A 16,615-nucleotide genomic window follows, 5' to 3' on the forward strand; every position below is an offset into this window, starting at 1 on the left:
CCTTCAGAGGGCGAGCAGGGTGGCTGAAGCCAACGAGTCAGAGCAGAGGACGCGGCGTGACGGACAGATGGGGAAGGGCATCAGTTGAGAGCGCACAGAGATAGTTTGATCACTTTGTTACAATAGTGAGTAAAACAATGAGGGAAGAAATGAACGTGGTATAAAAAGCTGCCACATAGGCTTTCGAGAAGAAGAGCAAGAGGACACCCAAGGAAAGGAAGCCAAGTTCAACTATAGCCACCTGGAAAAGGTAAAACCTCTGAATTAATTGGCATGTAACCTAACTAACCTACAGTAGCAATGCAGGGTTTTACATTTATATTATGTATTTCAAACACAGAGAATGTAGTTTGGCTGTAATTGTACATTTTACTATCTGTTCAACATGTGTTTTTCCCCCCAGGAGCTATCATTACATTACATATGAACTTCTAAAGGCATTCCTATGTAGCTAATGCTCATCAATAAAATGCGCTCTGCCAACTCTGCAGCTTTGCCAGCTCTGCAATGAATAAGCTCTGAGTTGGCCAAATGATTTCTGCCAACTTGTCATACTGAATAGTTTATTTCTAGTTTTGAGAGAGTGAGCGAGAGAGAAGAATAGAGATCAGAGAGAGAGAGAGAGCGAGAGCATATATTTCAGGTAGGACACAGCAACCTTGAGTGGTATCTCTTTGAGTAGACTACTTATCAGTGCCTGCTTGGACCTTGCACCTCACTTCCAGAGCCTCTACTTGTGAACGTCTCCTGCCCTTCTGCCCTGCCCTGCCCTTTGTAATCACGTGCCGAGACGAGGCTATCTACTGTCCTCCCTCGCAATCACTCTTTCTTTTGAACTGAACTCACATGCCAGGGCTGTCTATCTATCTGCACCATCTCTCCCCTTCTCCCCCACCCCGTCTCAACCCCACCACGGACCGTGTAGCCTACGTCTCCACTGTATTCATTCGAGCTCTCTTTTCCTGGCGTTTTTAATGGTGTAAGATTGATTCATGTGATCAGACCTGCTTTTACTTCCTGTGTCAGGAGGACGATACTCTGTCCCTGGGGTATGATATGACTGCCTATCATTGACCTGTTGTTTTGTGTTGTAATTGTTTTTCTCCAGAGCCACACAGATCTATAGATTATGACTCTGATTCTCTCTCTCTCTCTCACGCACTCATTCACTTCCACTTGTTTTCTCCAATAACTTTTTCTCTTCTGATAGTATGTGTTCTTTTTCTATCAATTGGTCAATATGTCTATCTACTTCATTGCTCTCTTTGTCTCTACCAGTCTCCTGTTAAGGTTTGCCTCTGGCCTAATTGTGTTTTGGTCTTATTCTGTGTTTTCTCATCCCCTGTCTTGCTCTACAGGCCAAGTACTGTTCATCCAGTCCAATCAGCGTTATTGTTCACTACGACACAGTTCCGTGGTCTGTTCATATGTTTTTCAATCAACTCCCTCCCCTACCCTTCAGGCATCCCCAAAACAACTTATCTTGTACCAGAAATAGCCATTAAGTAGCTGGTGGCCCTTGCCCTGTCCCCTCTCTCACACAGAGCAGTATGTGTGTGTGTATGTGATAAAACTGTAGCTAGCCCAGGACCCCTGCCCGGCCCTGTCCCCTCTCTCACACAGAGCAGTGTGATGTGTTGTTTTGTTCATGTGCTGTCTGTCGTGACTGAGCATGTGTGATATACTGCAGTTGATGCGCTAAGATGCATTAACACAGCATGTGTCTAGTCATTCAAACTCCATGCAGGCTGCTGAAGGTAATGAACTTTGCAAAACATGACGCTTCGGTTCAGCATGCTGTTGACTCCTAACAAAGCTTGGTGTATGTCACTGTAGAATAGTTACAGTTAAGACTAAAAATATCACATCGGCAGTCAGTGACGGCCGGTAATGAACGTTATAGTGTTGTCAGGCCCGTGTGCCTCTCTCTCTCTCTCACTCTGTCAATACACTTAAGCTTAAAAGGTCATTTACTAAAACCCCTAATGGCTCTCAAATTGCCATCTGTGAAACCCTATCCGATAACCAACAGCGTGTGTGTGTGTCTGTTAACATTTGTGTTTGTGAATTGTCAGTTAGTTACCAAGGTATCATACAAACAAACATTTATGTACAAAAAAAAGAAAAAGAACTGAAGGTTCCATTTGATGACAGCTTGGTTTCCACGGCAACACCCAAACACTCTCTTGTATGTCTCTTTTTTCCACAGATGTCAGAGGGACCCTCATAGCTGGAAAACAACTTTACCTAAGCTCTTATAACCAATCCTCTCCGCCAACTGACTGATTGACGGCCACCTGGTCCAATCACTGTTGCTCACTTCCCCACATCCCATCTCCAACCTCCACTCCACCACAATGGCGTCCTACAGCCCCGCCCCCACGCAAGCACACGCCACCAACGGCAGGTCGCCCTCGCTCAAGTCGGGCGACTCGGGGGGCGACAACGATTCCATGAAGCTGAAGAAGGAGATCTCTCTCCTGAACGGCGTGTGTCTCATCGTGGGCAACATGATCGGCTCGGGCATCTTCGTCTCGCCTAAAGGCGTCTTAATCTACAGCGCCTCCTATGGGCTGTCGCTGGTAGTGTGGACCATCGGCGGTATCTTCTCTGTGTTCGGGGCCTTGTGTTATGCCGAGCTGGGGACCACCATCACCAAGTCAGGGGCCAGTTATGCTTACATCCTGGAGGCCTTCGGAGGGTTCCTGGCCTTCATCAGGCTGTGGACTTCCCTGTTGATCATAGAGCCCACCAGCCAGGCAGTTATAGCCATCACCTTCTCTAACTACATGGTGCAGCCCGTCTTCCCCACCTGCATCGCCCCCTATCTGGCTAACCGCATGCTGGCAGCAGCCTGTATATGTGAGTATGTTATAGTCATTGTGTCATTCTTGTTGGTGTGTTGGTGCAGTACTGTTCCACTGTCTCTACTATAGCTTGGGCCCTGGGTTTTTCCTAACCACTGGAACTGATCAAGAAAAACTCGGGGCCCCAACCATAGTATGGGCAAGGACTTTGCATACTGACTGTGTGTGCGTTCACAGTCCCGTTTGTGCTAAACGTGGACATATGGGTTTATGCGCTTCTCTTTGTGGAAAAGGGGAACAGAAAGTAAATCACGGAATACCCACGTCAGCACCTCAGCAACCGAAGGGAACACTAGAGAGGTTGAGAGAGGAACAGCGAAGGGAGGACAGAGACAACAGACTACAACGCGTGCTTCCTGTCTAAAAGACCGAAGATAGGGGAAAGGAGAATCCACTCAACTATGTGAAAATGTCTGTGTGACTTGTCTTATCACATGACCTGAGCCAGATAAAACTGCAAGCATAGCCCGTGACTCATGACAATAGTGTACTGTAAATTGATCATTTATAAACCAAGGGAGACAAGACGAATAGAGATTAGTAAGGTAATGTGGAGGGAGTGTTGAGACATGGATATTGTTCTAGCAGATTAACTGGACCACATATATTATTAGTCATATTATTCTTGTGAGTTTGACGGACATTAGTAGGTTACATATAAGACAGTACTGGAACAGATTGATAGGGGCTCCCGAGTGGCCGCAGCGGTCTACGGCACTGCATCTCAGTGCTAGCGGTATCACTACAGACCCTGGTTCGATTCCAGGCTGTATCACAACCGGCAGGGATTGGGAGTCCCATCGGGCTGCGCACAATTGGCCCAACGTCGTCCGGGTTAGGGCTTGGCTAGGGTTGGCTGTCATTGTAAATAAGAATTTGTTCTTAATGGACATGCCTAGTTAAATAAAGGTTAAATAAAAAATATGTATAAAAATAACAAACAAAACATTAACAACAAGATGGAACCCTGGGTCAACTAGACGGAAGTCTGGGACAGATACAGAATACCACTACTACGGCAATCAGGTGGAACACTGTTACAATATTTACTAAAAGGGATAAGCCTTCTCCTTCAAGTTTCAAAAAATCACTAAAGTAATAATTAACACTCAATCATCTAATTACAACACACACACTTAGATAAACAATGCTTTGAGGACTGTGAATGTGCTGATAGCTGCTAGTTAAAAAGGTAAAAATCCTTTCTACTTCAAGACTCTGACTCCAGTCTTGAAGCATGGCAAAGAAGTGAACCATAACCGCAGTTCTAGGATCAGACTTCTCTGCACCCCATCCTTACCTTAACCATCAAGTGGATGGGGAAAATACCTGATCCTGTATCAGTGGTTACAGGCGTTAGGGGACTTCAAAGACCAGAAACACCCCCAGGTAGAAATGAGCTATTACCACAGATCTAGGATCAGATTACCCTACTGTCAACCCCAACCTTAACCATCAGGCTGATTGAAAAATACCTGATCCTGTATCAGTGGTTAGGAGTACTCCATACACCACAGGACTGCGCGAACCATGGCAGGTGTCAATCTTCCCCTTATTTTGGTCTCCCCTCACATCTGGTCCAGATCTAGACTATCCAACAGGACCAACCTGATCTATACCCTCCCACCCTTCTAGCCTTTCACTGTCAATACAACCACGCCTTGGACATCTGTGTGGCCAGCTACGCTCTGTCAGTCATCTATTAGTCCAGATCACTCACTGTCTCTGTCTGGACCGGTCTCGGTGGTGTGATATGTTATGTTTAACCTTTTACTGCAGTGGGCTAAATCAGGGTCACATACAGTGTTTCTTGGTAGTCTTAAACAAATCTACTTTGAAACAAAAGTATACACCTCACATACATGGTTATGGATTTAAAGAAGACACCTGTACCATGTCAGATATAGAGTTTGCGTCCCAATATTACACTTTATATACATCACAGAAGACTGAAATACACTACATGACCAAAATGTGGACACCTGCTTGTCAAACATCTCATTCCAAAATCATGGGCATTAATATGGAGTTGGTCCCCCCCTTTGCTGCTATAACAGCCTCCACTCTTCATGGAAGGCTGTCCTCTTGATGTTGGAAGATTGCAGCAGGGACTTGCTTCCATTCAGCCACAAGAGCATTAGTGAGGTCGGGCACTGATGTTGTTAGTCCTGGCTCTCAGTCTGCATAATAGGGCTCTGTGCAGGCCAGTCAAGTTCATCCACACTGATCTCGACAAACCATTTCTGTATGGAACTCGTTTTGTGCACGGCATTGTCAGCATTGTCATGATGAAACAGGAAAGGTCCTTCCCCAAACTATTGCCACAAAGTTGGGAGAACAGAATTGTCTACAATGTCATTGTCTGCTGTACCGTTAAGATTTCCCTTCACTGGAACTAAGGGGCCTAGCCCGAACCATGAAAAACAGCCCCAGACCGTTATTCCTCCTCCACCAAACTTTACAGTTGGCACTATGCATTGGGGCAGGTAGCGTTCTCCTGTCATCCGCCAAATCCAGATTCGTCCGTCAGACTGCCACATAATAAAGCGTCATTCGTCATTCCAGAGAACGCGTTTCCACTGCTCCAGAGTCCAATGGCAGGAAGCACTCCAGCCAACTCTTAGCATTGCGCATGGTGATCTTAGGCTTGTGTGCGGCTGCTCGGCCATGGAAACCCATTTAATTTCCCGACGAACATTTATTGTGCTGACGTTGCTTCCAGAGGCAGTTTGGAACTCGGTAGTGAGTGTTGCAACCGAGGACAGACGATTATTTTTCAGCACTCGTCGTCCCGTTCTGTGAACATCTGTGGCCTACCACTTCGCTTCCCAATAACAGCACTTACAGTTGCATGGGGCAGCTCTGCCGATGTTTGTCTATGGAGATTGCATATCTGTGTGCTCGATTTTATACACCTGTCAGCAACAGGTGTTGCTGAAATAGCCAAAATGCACTAATTTTAAGGGGTGTCCACATACTTTTGTATATACAGTGCCTTGCAAAACGATTCTACTTATTTTGTTGCATTACAACCTGTAATTTAAATGAATTTTTATTTGGATTTCATGTAATGGACATACACAAAATAGTTCAAATTGGTGAAGTGAAATGAAAAAAATTACTTGTTTAAAAAATATTTATAACTGAAAAGTGGTTGGTGCATATGTCTTCACCCCCCTTGCTATGAAGCCCCTAAATAAGATCTGGTTCAACCAATGACCTTCAGAAGTCACATAATTAGTTAGATTGCACACAGGTGGACTTTATTTAAGTGTCACATGATCTTTCACATGATCTCAGTATATATACACCTGTTCTGAAAGGTCCCAGAGTCTGCAACTCCGCTAAGCAAGGGGCACCACCAAGCAAGCGGCACTATGAAGACCAAGGAGCTCTCCAAACAGGTCAGAGACAAAGTTGTGAAGAACAGATCAGGGTTGGGTTATAAAAAAAATATCAGAAACTTTGAACATCCCACGGAGCACCATTAAATACATTGTTCAAAAATTGAAATAATGTCACCACAACAAACCTGCCAAGAGAGGGCCGCCCACCAAAACTCATAGACCAGGCAAGGAGGGTATTAATCAGAGAAGCAAAAAAGAGACCAAAGATAACCCTGAAGGAGCTGCAAAGCGGAGATTGGAGTATCTGTCCATAGAACCACTTTAAGCCGTACACTCCACAGACCTGGGCTTTACGGAAGAGTGGCCAGAAAAATGCCATTGCTTAAAGAAAAAAATAAGCGAACACGTTTGGTGTTCTCCAAAAGGCATGTGGGAGACTCCCCAAACATATGGAAGAAGGTACTCTGGTCAGAGCTTATTGGCCATCAAGGAAAACACTATGTCTGACGCAAACCCAACACCTCTCATCACCCCGAGAACACCATCCCCACAGTGAAGGATGGTGGTGGCAGCATCATGCTGTGGGGATGTTTTTCATCGGCAGAGACTGGGAAACTGGTCAGAATTGAAGGAATGATGGATGGCGCAAAATACGGGAAACCTGTTTCAGTCTTCCAGAGATTTGAGACTGGGACGGAGGTTCACCTTCCAGCAGGACAATGACCCTAAGCATACTGCTAAAGCAACACTTAAGTGGTTTAAGGGGAAACATTTCAATGTCTTGGAATGACCTAGTCAAAGCCCAGACCTTAATCCAATTGAGAATCTGTGGTATGACTTAAAGATTGCTGTACACCATCAAAACCCATCCAAATTGAAGGAGCTGGAGCAGTTTTGCCTTGAAGAATGGGCAAACATCCCAGTGGCTAGATGTGCCAAGCTTATAGAGACATACCCCAAGAGACTTGCAGCTGTAATTTCTGCAAAAGGTTGCTCTACAAAGTATTGACTTTGGTGGAGTGAAGAGTTATGCAAGCTCAAGTTTTCAGTTTTTTAGTCTTATTTCTTGTTTGTTTCACAAGAAAAAATATTTTGCATGTTGTGTAAATCAAGAGATACATACAACCCCCCCCCAAAAAATCTATTTTAATTCCAGGTTGTAAAGCAACAAAATAGGAAGAATGCCAAGGGGGTTGAATACTTTCGCAAGCCACTGTATAGTGTATAACAAAACCATTTGACATAGAAACACTGGATTTTCTGCAGGTTTTTAAAAATGTTTATTAATTATGAAAAATATTCATAACATTCCACCCATGAGGCCACTAGAAGGCAATTTGGTAATTTGACTGCAGGAAAGCTAAGAATACCTCCTATTTATAGGAGGCTGTTTTGGTCTATGTCTTCTTGTCTCTTCATACCTCGTTTGTGGGAGGAAGCGGGAGATGGTGTTATGGTTCCCCAGTGGTTATGGGGGAGGAAGGGGAGATGGTGTTATGGTCAATGATGTACATTGGCCTGTATGCATATATTTATGGTTACAATTAGGGCACTGACAATGTAACAAAACTAGGAAAACCGCAAGGCGGTATTATGAACCTCCTTTTTCAGGACCCTCTCTTTCAAAGATGATTAGTAAAATCAAAATAACTTCACAGATCTTCATTGTAAAGCGTTTAAACACTGTTTCCCATGCTTGTTCAATGAACCATAAACAATTAATGAACATGCACCTGTGGAACGGTCGTAAAGACACTAACAGTTTACAGACGGTAGGCAATTAAGGTCACTGTTATGAAAACCTAGGACACTAAAGAGGCCTTTCTACTGACTCTGGAAAAACACCAAAAGAAAGATGCCCAGGGTCCCTGCTCATCTGCGTGAACGTGCCTTAGGCATGCTGCAAGGAGGCATGAGGACTGCAGATGTGGCCAGGGCAATAAATTGCCATGTTCATACTGTGACACGCCTAAGGCAGCGCTACAGGGAGACAGGACGGACAGCTGATCGTACTCGCAGTGGCAGACCACGTGTAACAACACCTGCACAGGATCGGTACATCCGAACATCACACCTGCGGGACAGGTACAGGATGGCAACAACAACTGCCCGAGTTACACCAGGAACGCTCAATCCCTCCATCAGGGCTCAGACTGTCCGCAATAGGCTGAGAGAGGCTGGACTGAGGGCTTGTAGGCTTGTCGTAAGGCAGGTCCTCACCAGACATCACCGGCAACAACGTCGCCTATGGGCACAAATCCACTTTCGCTGGACCAGACAGGTCTGGCAAAAAGTGTTCTTCACTGACAAGTTTTGTCTCACCAAGGGTGATGGTCGGATTCGCGTTCATTGTCGAAGGAATGAGCGTTACACCGAGGCCTGTACTCTGGAGCGGGACGATTTGGAGGTAGAGGGTCCGTCATGGTCTGGGGCGGTGTGTCACAGCATCATCGGACTGAGCTTGTTGTCATTGCAGGCAATTTCAACACTGTGCGTTACAGGGAAGACATCCTCCTCCCTCATGTGTTACCCTTCCTGCAGGCTCATCCTGACATGACCCTCCAGCATGACAATGCCACCAGCCACACTGCTCGTTCTGTGCGTGATTTCCTGCAAGACAGGAATGTCAGTGTTCTGCCATGGCCAGCGAAGAGCCCGGATCTCAATCCCATTGAGCACGTCTGGGATCGGAGGGTGAGGGGCCAGGGCCATTCCCCCCAGAAATTTCCGGGAACTTGCAGGTGCCTTGGTGGAAGAGTGGGGTAACATCTCACAGCAAAAACTGGCAAATCTGGTGCCGTCCATGATGAGGAGATGCACTGCAGTACTTAATGCAGCTGGTGGCCACACCAGATACTGACTGTTACTTTTGATTTTGACCCCCCTCTTTGTTCAGGGACACATTATTCCATTTCTGTTAGTCACATGTCTGTGGAACTTGTTCAGTTTATGTCTCAGTTGTTGAATCTTATGTTCATACAAATATTAACACATGTTAAGTTTGCTGAAAATAAACGCAGTTGAAAGTGAGAGGACGTTTCTTTTTTTGCTGAGTTGTGATATGAACTTGAGTGTTAATTGTTTAGGCAAACACTGTATGGTACATGACATAATGGGTGCTTTGCATGAATATATTGCTGAGGAGCATTTAGAGTATTTTAAAGGCTCACTAAACATGATGTAGTGTGTGAGATATATAGGGTGTGTCTAAAACGGCACTGATCAAAAGTAGTTTACTACATAGGGAATAGGGTGACGTTTGGGATGTCACCATTTTGAAATGAGGGATACATTGAATACATATTCAATCTCAGTGAAAGGGAGAACAGTAATGATTCAGACTGGACCATCCTATGAATCTATCTCCATGTAACTTTATGAACATGAAGGAACAAACACTGATAAGGACAGAGAGAGAGAGAGATAAGGTTAACTGGAAAACATGTTTTCTTAACTGGGGTAGCAGGGTACTACAAGGACACAGTTAGCAACTGTCTGTATCTGTCAGTAAGTCGATTGGACAGTCAGTCAGCTAGTCTGTATCTGTCAGTAAGCCAGTCAGTTTGTCAGTCAGGCAGCCAGTCTGTATTTGTCAGTAAGCTAGTCAGTCAGGCAGTCAGTCTGTATTTGTCAGTAAACTAGCCAGTCAGGCAGTCAGTGTGTATTTGTCAGTTAGCTAGCCAGTCAGGCAGTCAGTGTGTATTTGTCAGTAGCTAGCCAGTCAGGCAGTCAGTGTGTATTTTTCAGTCAGTCAGCCAGGAAGCTAGACAGTCAGTCAGTGTGTCAGTATGTTAGTACTTTGACTGATGTTTTGTCGAGGTCTTTAAATAATTTCAAGGATTGCACTTTATCTGTCTGCTCTCTGCTCTTTCCTTCTGTGGAAAACAACTGGCTGGACTGCTGCAGTCAGCAGCCTCATTTCCTCAAGCTACGCAGACTCTAAAACTAGAACACGCACACACATACATGTCAGCGCAGGGGCCAATCAGAGTCCAGACTTGCTCATCCACAAGGAATTCTGACTCTCAGGGACCCCGTTATGTAGATCGATAAGCCTACACTGAGGCATAATGGTGTTGCTATAGTAGGCACCTCAGACCCATGCAGCTCAGCCACACAATGCAGTGTGTGTGCGTGTGCTCTGTCTCTCTTTCTCACTCCGCAGTAGCATGTAGATCTTAATGTCTGTGTTTCTCCCACAGGTTTGCTGACCTTTGTGAACTGTGCCTATGTGAAGTGGGGGACGCGTGTCCAGGACTTCTTCACCTATGCTAAGGTCATCGCCCTCATCGCTGTCATCATCACCGGCCTGTTCAAGATAAGCCAAGGTACCGATGCCAGGATGTCTCACGCTCAATACACATAACTAATGTTGTACAAATATTCACCCATCCATCCACTGTACGGTACATTCACAGGTAGATATGCACACTGTGAACACTCGGACGTGTTCCTTCACATACATTTATTTGACATACCTTACATATTTATATCTTATATTGACATGCATTCATTTGCACCAGTGAATGTATGTATTTATGTACGTGTTATAATGCGTGTGTGTGTGTGTGTGTGTGTGTGTTCCTCAGGTCAGACACAGAACTTTGAGGGCATGTTTGAGGGCTCGTCGACGGATCCAGGAAACATAGCTCTGGCCCTTTACTCGGCTCTGTTCTCTTACTCCGGATGGGACACACTGAACTTCGTCACTGAGGAGATCAAGAACCCAGAGAGGTTAGGGGGGAGAGAGGGAGGGCAGGATAAAGGTACCAGTGGGCAAAGGGTTAACCCTCTGTAAGTAATGAGGAGTAGTGAAGGAGTAGAGGATGCGTAGAAATGAGAGTATAGTGAATGGAGGCTTAGGGATATGGAGGGAGTAAAGGCAGTGGTGGAAAAAGTAGACAACTGAGTAAAGATACCTTAATAGAAAATGACTCGAGTGAAAGTCACCCAGTAAAATACTACTTGAGTAAAAGTCTAAAAGTATTTGGTTTTAAATATACTTAAGTATCAAAGTAAATGTTATTGAAAAAATATACTTAAGTATCAAAAATCATTTCAAAATGCTTATATTAAGCAAACCAGAAGGCACAAATTCGTTGTTATTTTAATATATGGGTAGCCAGGGGCACACTACAACACGCAGACATAATTTACAAAGATCAGAGGCAGTAGGGATGACCAGGGATGTACTCTTGATAAGTGCGTGAATTGGACCATTTTCCTGACCTGTAAAGCTTTGAAAATGTAACTACTACACCGGCTCTGACGCTCGTCTGAGGTGGCACGGCTTGAAAACTATTATGGACTACACAGGGAAACCCAGACGGGAGCTTCCCAGTGAGCCTACCAGACGAGCTAAATGCCTTTTATGCTCGCTTCGAAGCAAGCAACACTGAAGCATGCACGAGAGCACCAGCTGTTCTGGATGACTGTGATAACGCTTTCGGCAGCCGATGTGAGCAAGACATGAAGTGTTTTGAAAGGCATCAACAGCATCCTCCCGGATACCCTATTCGCATCCAATTCGCATACCGCCCCAACAGATCCACAGATGACGCAATCTCAATCGCACTCCACACTGCCCTTTCCCACCTGGACAAAAGGAACACCTATGTGGGAATGCTGTTCATTGACTACAGTTCAGGGTTCAACACCATAGTGCCCACGAAGGTCATCACTAAGCTATGGACCCTGGAACTAAACACCTCCCTCTGCAACTGGATCCTGGACTTCCTGACAGGCCGCCACCAGGTGGTAAGGGTAGGCAACAACACATCTGCCACGCTGATACTCAACCCTGGGGCCCCTCAGGGATTTGTACTTAGTCCTCTCCTGTACTCCCTGTTCACCCATGACTGCGTGGCCAAGCACGACTCCAACACCATCATTAAGTTTGCTGACGACACAACAGTGGTAGGCCTGATCACCCACAACGATGAGACAGCCTATAGGGAGGAGGTCAGAGAACTGGCAGTGTGGTGCCAGGACAACAACCTCTCCCTCAATGTGAGCAAGACAAATGAGGTGATCGTGGACTACAGGAAAAGGCGGGCTGAATGGGTCCCCATTAACATCAACGGGGCTGTAGTGGAGCGGGTCGAGAGTTTTCAAGTTCCTTGGTGTCCACATCAACAATAATCTATCATGGTCCAAACACACCAAGACAGTCGTGAAGAGGGCACGCCAACACCTTTTCCCCCACAGGAGACTGAAAAGATTTGGCATGGGTCCTCAGATCCTCAAAAAGTTCTACAGCTGCACCATCGAGAGCATCCTGACCGGTTGCATCACTGCCTGTATGGCAACTGCTCGGCATCTGACCGTAAGGCACTACAGAGGGTAGTGCGTACGGCCCAGTGCATCACTGGGGCCAAGCTTCCTGCAATCCAGTACCTATATAATAGGTGGTGTCAGAGGAAAGCCCTTAAAATTACCCCCTGTATATATAGCCTCGTTATTGTGTTACTTTTTATAATTTTTTACTTTAGTTTATTTGGTCAATATTTTCTTAACTCTTATTGAACTGCACTGTTGGTTATGGGCTTGTAAGTAAGCATTTCACGGTAAGGTCTACACTTGTAGACGGCGCATGTGACAAATAAAGTTTGATTTGATTTAATACTTTTGGCTGTCAGGGAAAATGTATGGAGTAAAAAGTACATTATTTTCTTTAGGAATGTAGTGAAGACAAAGTTGTCATAAAATATGTATAGTAAAGTAAAGTGCAGATCAACCCCCCAAATACTTTTGTAAAAATATTTTAAAGTACTCCTTAAGTACTTTACACCACTGAGTTAAAGGATGAGAGGGCATAGGTGTAGAATGAAGGGAAGACATGAGAGGATGCAAGTGTAATAAGGAGAGGGGTAGGAGTATGTAGGAATATATGGAGTGGTTGTGATTGGTAGAGAATGTCAAGTAGTAGTGATTGATGAGGCCAGGATGGGAGGTATGGAAAGGGATAACATACTGACTGAATGGGTGGTCATGTTTTATGCAGGGGAAGGCGAGGGGCTCCTCCTCCTGAGGGAAGGATTTATCTGATCCCCTTGGCTCTGATTCACACACTTAAACGCTGATGAAATGGAGCAAGACAGACATGACTGGATCACAAGCTACTTCCAGGAGTTCTCAGGCAGATTATGTGACAAGCACACCCCGCCTCCTCCCTCTGCTCCTCCCCCTGCTCCTCCAACTCAACTCTTGACCCGTTCACTCATGGAGAACCCTGGATGTATCCGAGCCACTTAAATGTTTTCCTACTTGCTGTGTTGTTTTCTAAATCTAAGTGTCTCTGTCTCCCCCTGGTGTTTTGTTTGTGTGATCTACAGGAACCTGCCCCTGGCCATCGCCATCTCCATGCCCATCGTCACGGTGATCTACATCCTGACCAATGTTGCCTACTACACTGTGCTGCCCATTCCCGCCATCCTGGACAGTGACGCTGTGGCTGTGGTAAGTTCACTTCGGATCGAAATAGGATTCCCTGTACATGACACAGCATAAAGTCGGTTCTATACAGTACGTCAGATGTATACAATTCTATCTGCATTATCATCCCATTGAATCAGCCCTAAATGACTTTGTCATAGGATGTACTGTAAGTGTTTTGAATTGGTTCTGTTTTCATTCCCCCAGACGTTTGCAGACCAGGTGTTTGGCGTGATGAACTGGACCATCCCTCTAGCGGTGGCTTTCTCCTGCTTTGGAGGACTCAACGCTTCTATCCTGGCTGCCTCCAGGTGAATTAGAATGACATGACGGATACGCGTCTTAACTATCATTATCACATCATCGTCCTCCTCTTTGTCATCGCTACTGTTATCACTGATCCGCTCCTCCTTATTTGACCAACACGCGATAACCCTGTGTGTGTACTTGGTGCAGTGAGGTGGGTGTGACAGGTGTGTGTGTGTGTGTTCCCTGCAGGCTGTTCTTCGTGGGCTCCAGGGAGGGCCATCTCCCAGACTACCTCTGCATGATCCACGTCACCCGCTACACTCCCATCCCCGCACTGCTCTTCAACGTCAGTCATCCCGCAAAACCAGTCTCTGTGTGTTTTTGTGTGTGGCTGGGGGTGTGTGCGTCTGTCTGATTGTCTGTGTTGAAAAATGTGCATTTCCATTGTCTTATGGGTTGTTTTCATTGTTCAGTTTTGTATTTGTCCGAGTTCTGTGTCAACGCTCTGTTTCTGCGTCTACCAAAAATGCGGACCCATTGTTTTGTCTGCCTCCGGGTTCCGTCTGTCCCAGAAATCTGCCTACCTGTCTCAGCAGTCCTTTATTTTAACCCGTTGTTCTGTCTGCCTCAGCGTTGCGTCTGTCTGCCTTCTCAGCGTACTGTTTGTCTGTCTGTCCCGTAGTGTTCAGCTCTCCCTCTTTCTACAGTGTCTATGAAATATAGAGTCTGTATGTACAGTATATTGACGTAGTGCTGTTGCTCTATACTATAGGGTGCCATGGCTCTGGTCTATCTGTGTGTGGAGGACATCTTTAAACTGATCAACTACTACAGCTTCAGCTACTGGTTCTTTGTGGGCCTGTCTATCCTGGGACAGCTGTACCTGCGCTGGAAACAGCCAGACAGAGTCCGACCCCTCAAGGTAACACAATCGTCCCCACATTCACCTTTAACACCAATAGACTCAACACAAAACACTGCAGCCTATAGACACATTGACATGCAAACTTCCATTGGTGTTGTAACGTCTGAAGTGTTTGTACTGTAATTCACAATACAGTTTTGAATCTCTTTCACTGTTTGACGTCAATATCAGACCCTGTTTGATAGTTGTGACATAACTCTTCTTCTCTCTCTTTCCCTCTGTCTTTTTCTCTTTCCCTCTCTCTGTCTTCTTCTCTCTCTTTCCCTCTATCAGCTCAGTCTGTTCTTCCCGATCATCTTCTGTTTCTGCACCGTGTTCTTAGTGGTGGTTCCCATCTACAGTGACACTATCAACTCTCTGATTGGCATTGGCATCGCCCTATCAGGAGTCCCCGTTTACTTCCTGTGTATCTACACTCCAGCCACTAAAAGGCCCATGTGGCTCCGCAGGTTCTTTGGTAAGAATCAGATGAATGTTTGATAATTAGTATAGGGTTGCAAAAATCTGGTGACTTTACCCAAATTCCCAGGGTTTCTGGAAATTCCCGGGGAATCTACCAAACCAGGATTTCTGGTAAACCTGGGAACTTTGGGGAAATTACTGGAATTTTACAACCCTAGTTTGGTATGACATGAGTTATGTAAGTATTTTATTTTGTATGCCTACATTTTTAAAATCTACATTCTTCAACCAAAATGCACTTCTCATGCTATTGCTAGTGTCACTACATTGATGATGTATTTGATGGGTAGGTCTCTCATCCTCATCCTCTCTCCCTCTAGCCAACTTTGGTCTGTTGATTCAGAAGGTGTGCTATGCTGTTGTGACTGAGTTGGATGTCATAGAAAAGTTGGAGTGACGAGATAAGAACCAACACACTGAAGACGCACAAAACACCTCCTGGCCAGTATTTCCCTCAGCCACAGGCTGTCGATCAGATGGCTGATTCAAACGGCAGCCATTCATTGGACCAAATCTCTGGCCAACCAATCATCGCCATGATATGTTCATGTTCATTGGACGATGACACTCCAGCTGCCTCTGAGGAGGACGTTCCACAAACACACACTCCTGAAGTATCAATACTAAACCATTCCTATGCCTTACATGTTTTACTCAAATACTGATATTTATGATCTTTCGATGTAGGCTGCGTCTGCACAGGCAGCCCAATTGGTCTTTTGACCAATCAGATGAGCTCTTTTGCCAATAATTGGGCAAAATATCAGAATGGGGCTGCCTTTGTAAACACAGAGGTATAAGTCTACTAATACCTGTGAAGTGTTATTAATAAAATGTCATTATTGAATAACAAAAAAACGAGATACTGAATACATGTAGGAAATAAATATAATTAGAGGGTTAATTTGTTGTATGTGGGTAGGTAGATCATTGAAACAGCACTGCTGACAAGGTTGTCTTTGGCATCACCTGTAGTGAGGACTAGAACATAGGTAGCTCTTGACACTTTTTTTGTGTTCTATGTAAATGTCTGTCCCACCTGAAGCTTTTAAGATCTTTGTGAAGCAAGGGGTTGGTTGAGTCGATGGATAGTAAAACTGTATTTACACTGTATTTATAATAAATTACTGATAGAAATGTTAAATGACTTGACATTTTTTCTTCTAAATTCCCACCATAGATGAGTAGAATACAGACCGTAGTTGTAACCAGAGCAATGTATAGAAATCGGCCAGGTTTTAGAACAGCTGCCATGTTAGCGCCTTTATTTTTGTAAATGTTTTACGTAACAATACGAGACCGCCGCCGACAAATCCCTATGAAATGACCCG

At 45.1% G+C, this 16,615-nt stretch overlaps 1 protein-coding gene across 1 annotated transcript; it reads left to right on the forward strand.

Annotated features, from left to right (window-relative positions):
• slc7a7 (solute carrier family 7 member 7) lies at positions 1-16,428 on the forward strand. The gene is made up of 10 exons (XM_038996061.1): positions 1-250; positions 2,210-2,862; positions 10,417-10,542; positions 10,804-10,948; positions 13,549-13,672; positions 13,856-13,959; positions 14,147-14,243; positions 14,670-14,819; positions 15,096-15,279; positions 15,605-16,428. Exons 2-10 carry the CDS (start codon positions 2,358-2,360, stop codon positions 15,679-15,681), a joined length of 1,512 nt encoding a protein of 503 aa, XP_038851989.1. The 5' UTR covers positions 1-250; positions 2,210-2,357; the 3' UTR covers positions 15,682-16,428.
• The last annotated feature ends 187 nt before the right edge of the window (positions 16,429-16,615 follow it).

This window comes from Salvelinus namaycush, chromosome 6, assembly GCF_016432855.1.
Source record: "Salvelinus namaycush isolate Seneca chromosome 6, SaNama_1.0, whole genome shotgun sequence".
Lineage (NCBI taxonomy): Eukaryota > Metazoa > Chordata > Actinopteri > Salmoniformes > Salmonidae > Salvelinus > Salvelinus namaycush.

Excerpts from the sequence above, each read along its gene's own strand:
- slc7a7 (XM_038996061.1), top strand. The coding sequence starts at position 2,358 with ATGGCGTCCTACAGCCCCGCCCCCACGCAAGCACACGCCACCAACGGC. Across the intron at positions 10,949-13,548 it reads GAGATCAAGAACCCAGAGAG|GAACCTGCCCCTGGCCATCG; the intron begins GTTAGGGGGGAG and ends TGTGATCTACAG. Across the intron at positions 14,820-15,095 it reads ACAGAGTCCGACCCCTCAAG|CTCAGTCTGTTCTTCCCGAT; the intron begins GTAACACAATCG and ends TCCCTCTATCAG.